Here is a 5,493-nt window from a genome sequence, read left to right as displayed (position 1 = left end):
GATATGTTGGGTAGCACATGGTTGAAGCACATGGTTGAAGACCATGTGCTCAATTAATGTAACACAAAATGTGTGAGCTGGCAAATATTTAGATATGACAAATTAAATAATAATGCAATTAAATATATTTTACTTTAATGAAAAGCTGTGATACCCTTTCTATGAATATAATTGTTTCTAAAGCAGGATGGAAAGAGATAAGAATATTGAAATGTTTCTCACCTGTAAACAAGAGTCCTCCCTCCATAAAGAGTTCATGCAGAATGCATGAGGAGGGCAGGTGAGAAAGGAAGTTTAAAGAAGTGGACCAAAGGGCCAATCAGAAGAAAGGTAGCATCTGACAGGTATTAAAAGGAAGTCAAGATGCTTCAGTCACATAAAGTGGTGGACATGTCTAAAAATAGATAGGGGGAAGTCCAGGTGAAGCTGGAGAAATTACAGAGGCTGCAGAAGGGTATCAGGTTGGTGTTAGTTGGCTGACATTCAACTGCAGACAAGGACAACATATAATGAACATATAATGAACATATAATGAACACAGAATGAAGTGATGGTCATAATAGATGAACATGTATGTATGTATGTATAGAATGAATCTAAGGGGGGTTATAAGTGGGTGGTACTTATGTGGCTATAACTCATTCAGAGTTAGCACCACCACCCGGCTACATACACCCCCACTTTGGGAAATGGCGACCTCGCCATTAAATAGCGGCAATGTATAATTACATCCTCACACCCAGACACTTTGTTTTACAACAAACTGCCCATCTGTCATCCACTTTGGCTTTGTTCGGGTTCGTCCAACTCGCCGAGGTGGTGGCTGTGGAGTTGACGGTCCTGAGCCAGGGATAGAACTGGTTGGTGCAGTTGGTGCTGGTGTGGATGGTGAAACTACGGGTGACACACTTGCAAATGGCGGGCTGATTGGTGGCAGTGCTGACACTGGGGATGATACCGACACTGGAGAAGGAGAACTCTCAATATCCATGTTGGTTGTTGAGATCTCCAGTGTTGTGTCAGTACTTGTGTCCTTAAGCTCGCCAGAAGATGGTGTTGAAACAGAAGTAGTAGTAGTCGTCGTCACCGTCGATGTCGATGGTGTGCACCGTGGCCTGGGTATGGGCTGACCATTCGTACCAATGGGAAGGAGTAGATTACGGTGGAGTACACGACATTCTCTGGTTCCTTCCTTATGAACTTTAAACACAGGAATGTCGGCATGAGGTTGAGAATCAACCACGTAATACTCCTCTTCCCACCGGTTAGCCAGTTTTTGCTTCCCACGTATGTTGACGTTACGCACCAATACAACGTCACCAACCTTGAGTGTGGCTCCGCGTGCCTTAAGATTATAGGCTTTGCGTTGTTTAGCCTGAGCCCTTTCAAGGTTTGCAGCTGCAAGCTCATAGGCAGTGTGTAATTTGCGCTCTAGATCAGCAGCAAACTGCGTATAAGCTGGTGATGAAATATTGGCCAGTGATGTACCAAAAGCAGCGTCAACAGGCAGCCTAGGTTGTCTGCCAAACATGAGGAAGTAGGGAGTGAACCCCGTTGACTCATGGAGGGAACAGTTATAGGCATGAACTAAGTGAGAAAGGTGATCTTTCCACTTTGCCTTTTGCTGCTCCTCCAGAGTGCCGAGCATCCCTAAGAGCGTCCGATTAAACCGCTCACATAGACCATTACCCATTGGATGATACGGAGTGGTCCGCGTTTTGAGAATACCCAATATGCTGCACAGCTGTTTGATGATATCACTCTCAAAGTTCCGGCCTTGATCAGAGTGTAACTTCTCTGGAATGCCATAGTGAACAATGAAGTGATCAAACAGTACTTTGGCTGTAGTACGTGCCGTTTGGTTGCGAGTGGGAATGGCAACAGCATATTTGGTGAAATGGTCCGTAATGACCAGGATATTCTCATAACCACCAGAGGAGGGCTCCAAGCTGAGATAGTCCATGCACACCAACTCCATAGGTTGAGTGGTTTGGATGCTAACTAATGGTGCATGCTCAGTTTGGTTAGGAGCTTTACGAAGTATACACCTCTGGCAGCAGCGAATCCTTTTCTCCACATCCGTGATCATTCCCGGCCAGTAAAACCGTGTCCGGTTAAGAGCCACGGTCCTGTCCCTACCAAGATGTCCCATGCCGTCATGTAGATGGGTAATGACCTCATCTCTTTTAGACTGAGGAACAATCAATTGATAGTAGGGTACTACACCATCTGAAAGTTGTTGCCTGTGGAGAAGGCCATCTTTGACAGTGAGTGAGTCCCACTGCCTAAGAATGGATGCAGTGTCCCGGTCCATGGATTTGAGAGCCTCCTTGGTTGGACGCGTACCATTACGGATGAGTTCCAAAATCGAACAGATTGAGGAATCAGCTTGCTGATATGTTCTCATCCGTTGGCTAGCGACAACGTCAGAAGGTTACATACCATCGACCGCCAACATACAATTCATCACCTCCTGATTGAGGGAGAGTGTCTCCACGGCACATGATGAGATGAGTTGCCCATTACAGAGAGCAGACACACTTTGAATGTCCATGGACTCACGCGGCAACCTGGACAAAGCATCTGCATCAACATTCCTTGCACCCGGAACATACTCAAGGGAGAAGTCATAAGTAGCAAGTTCTGCGAGCCAGCGATGCCCAGTTGCATCCAACTTAGCAGAAGTTAGGACATACGTGAGGGGATTATTGTCAGTCTTTACAGTGAATGAGTTGCCATACAAGTAATCATGAAACTTCTTGGTGACAGCCCATTTTAGAGCCAAAAACTCTAACTTATGAGCAGGGTAATTGCGCTCGGCTTTGCTGAGACTGCGACTTGCATAGGCAATCACTCGCCTTTGATTGTCTTGGGATTGGTACAGTACTGCACCCAAGCCATCCCCACTTGCATCAATGTGCAATTCAAAGGGCAGAGTGAAATCAGCAAAAGCCAAAACGGGAGCACAAGAAAGCCTGCTAATAAGCTCACTGAAAGCTGACTGTTGAGCATCCCCCCATACAAATGGTTGGTTTGACTTGATCTTGCGCTTGGATCTCCCGCCATGTCCAGCAAGCAAACTGGTTAGTGGCTTGGCAACTTTAGCGTAGTCTGGAACAAAACGCCTAAAGTAGCCGGAGAATCCAAGAAAACGACGAAGATCTTCGACATAACGTGGAATTGGCCAGGTCTTCAATACTTCAATCTTCTCAGGGTCTGTTTTGATACCCTCCTCGGAGATTACGTGACCTAGGTACTTAACGGAGGTCTGCAAGAATTGGCATTTTGACGGCTTTAGCTTGAGCCCGTTCTTGCGCAATCTTTGAAAGATTGCTCGTAATCTATCAAGATGCTCATCAAAGGTCTTAGAAAACACAATTATGTCATCAAGATAAATGAGGCATTGGAGAAGATGAATGTCGCCCATACACCTCTCCATCAGGCGTTGGAAAGTAGCTGGAGCATTTGTCAGTCCAAAGGGCATAGAGTTACACTCGTAAAACCCAAGTGGGCCAACAGTAAAGGCAGTACGGGCCTTGTGCTCCTCATCCACTTCGACTTGCCAATATCCACTCTTAAGGTCAAGACAAGAGAAGTATTTTCCCGGTTATTGTATCAAGAGTTTCCTCTATCCTTGGTAGAGCATATGAATCTCGAATTGTGCGACTGTTCAATTTTCTATAGTCAATACAGAAGCGCAGACTCAAGTCATGTTTGCGAACCAGGACAACAGGCGAGGCATATGGACTAGCAGATGGACGGATAACTTTAGCATCTAACATCTGCTTTATATGGTCCTTGACCTCTTGATACATAGAGGGCGGAATACGTCTATGTCTTTCCTTAAATGGAGTCTCATCTGTGAGTTCTATTCGATGGGTGACCAAGTCAGTATGTCCCATGTCCATATCAGACTTGCTAAACACATCGTCAAACTCATTCAGTAGAGAGCGCAATTGAGTTCTTTCATCTGGAGTGTGATTATCACCCAGAGAGTCCAGTTCAAATAACTCTTTTGGTAGTTTGGTAGGTACAGAGCCAGTATTACTGACGCCATCCTCAGGGGATAAGCCGTCCAACACAGCAACTTGTTCCAAATGACAAAGTACTGTTTTGGCTGGAATTGTAACAGCCTTGGTGGACGGGTTAGCGACCTCAACCTTGACCCGTGTTGTTGAGTGGGTAGACTGAAACCCAACAACACCAGTAACGAGGGTAAGTGAACCAGGAAGAACGGACTGTGTGGCACAAAACTCCATACCAATCTGTGGAGCACTACCCCTGCAAATACCTGTTATAATCTGGTTGCAAGACGGGGGTATGGTTATAGATTTAGTTGTCCGCACATTCTCAGTTTGGTTCAGGTCATTCCAACGCCTACTGAGCCACTGAAAAGCCATGGTCCAAGGAGAAGAACTCCCAGATACCCTGTCACCAGGGTTGCTTTCACAAGCAGCACGCAGGACATTGGTCCCCAGGATAAGAGGTACCTTAGAGGTGAAGTCGGTAGTGGGCACCACAAGAATGAGTGCGGGTACCTCCACTACTTGACCCATGAAGTCAGGGGGTATAGCAATCGTAGCCTCAACATACCCCAAATAGGGTAGCTTGGCTCCCCCAGCTCCATGCACCTCTAGTAATGAGCTAATTTGGTGGAGTGGCAAGTGAGGGAGGTAAGCTCTGTAGAAGTTTTCAGAGATAGTGGTGACCATTGAACCAGTATCTATCAAAACATCACAGGCATGCTCCTCTACCTTCACATGCGCAATGTTTGGGTGCCCAACTAAATTGGAAGGCACCTTTCGTTGAGCGCTTTGGTTAGAGTCCTCAGACCGCTCGATAACTGGGACTCTTAGAAGTTTAAAGCAGGGCAATGCTGGTGACCCCTTTTGAGCCCTGGCCTTCCACAATCAAAACAGAAAACTGATGATTGTTGTGGAGGGGGTTTATCACCGACCTGCTTTACTAAAGGTTTATTTGTCTGGGCACCTCTGAAGGGAGCTTGGCCTTGACTCCTGGTGGGTGGTTTGTAAGAGGAGGCTTGAGCAGACCTGAGCTCAAGAGAGTGAACTTTGTCCCCGATAGACTTTAGACTCTTATCAAGGTCTTTAAGCCTAGAGAGCACATCCTCCATCTCCCGACCACATGGTACAGGAGTGGTAACGGGACACTGATGTGCCTCCTTAGGGGTAAGCAGTTCCTCCTCCACCCGACGTACAGCAAGCAGCAGTTGGCTGTACTCGAGACCAGAGTCAAAGTGATGACGAGTTGCCTGCTTTAAAGCATCCCGGGACAACCCCATCCAGAAACGGCTTCGAAGCAAGGTCATGGCAGCATTTGGTGGGAGCATTCCTGAGACTTCGATCTTTGAGATCAAGTCACGAAGTCTACAACTCCAAGCTGCAGCAGACTCGTTTATTTCCTGGCGAGCTGTGTAAAAGCGCTCCATGAGCGTCTCGCCCGGCATCACATTGCCAAAGACAATGTCCAACT

The 5,493-nt window shown here is 46.7% G+C and overlaps 1 protein-coding gene across 1 annotated transcript; it reads right to left on the bottom strand.

Moving 5' to 3' along the window:
• Positions 1-3,581: 3,581 nt before the first annotated feature.
• LOC125378965 lies at positions 3,582-4,712 on the bottom strand. Its single transcript, XM_048394978.1, has one exon. The coding sequence runs from the start codon at positions 4,710-4,712 to the stop codon at positions 3,582-3,584; it is 1,131 nt and encodes a 376-aa protein (XP_048250935.1).
• Between the last annotated feature and the right edge of the window lie 781 nt (positions 4,713-5,493).

The sequence above is a fragment of the Haliotis rufescens genome, unplaced genomic scaffold (genome assembly GCF_023055435.1).
Source record: "Haliotis rufescens isolate VD_foot unplaced genomic scaffold, xgHalRufe1.0.p SCAF_136, whole genome shotgun sequence".
Lineage (NCBI taxonomy): Eukaryota > Metazoa > Mollusca > Gastropoda > Lepetellida > Haliotidae > Haliotis > Haliotis rufescens.
The sequence above is the reverse complement of the archived record's forward strand: the minus strand, read 5'-3'. Positions and strand labels throughout refer to the sequence as shown.

What these genes read in the sequence shown, in the direction of transcription:
- LOC125378965 (XM_048394978.1), bottom strand. Translation starts at nt 4,712, where the DNA reads ATGGTCACCACTATCTCTGAAAACTTCTACAGAGCTTACCTCCCTCAC.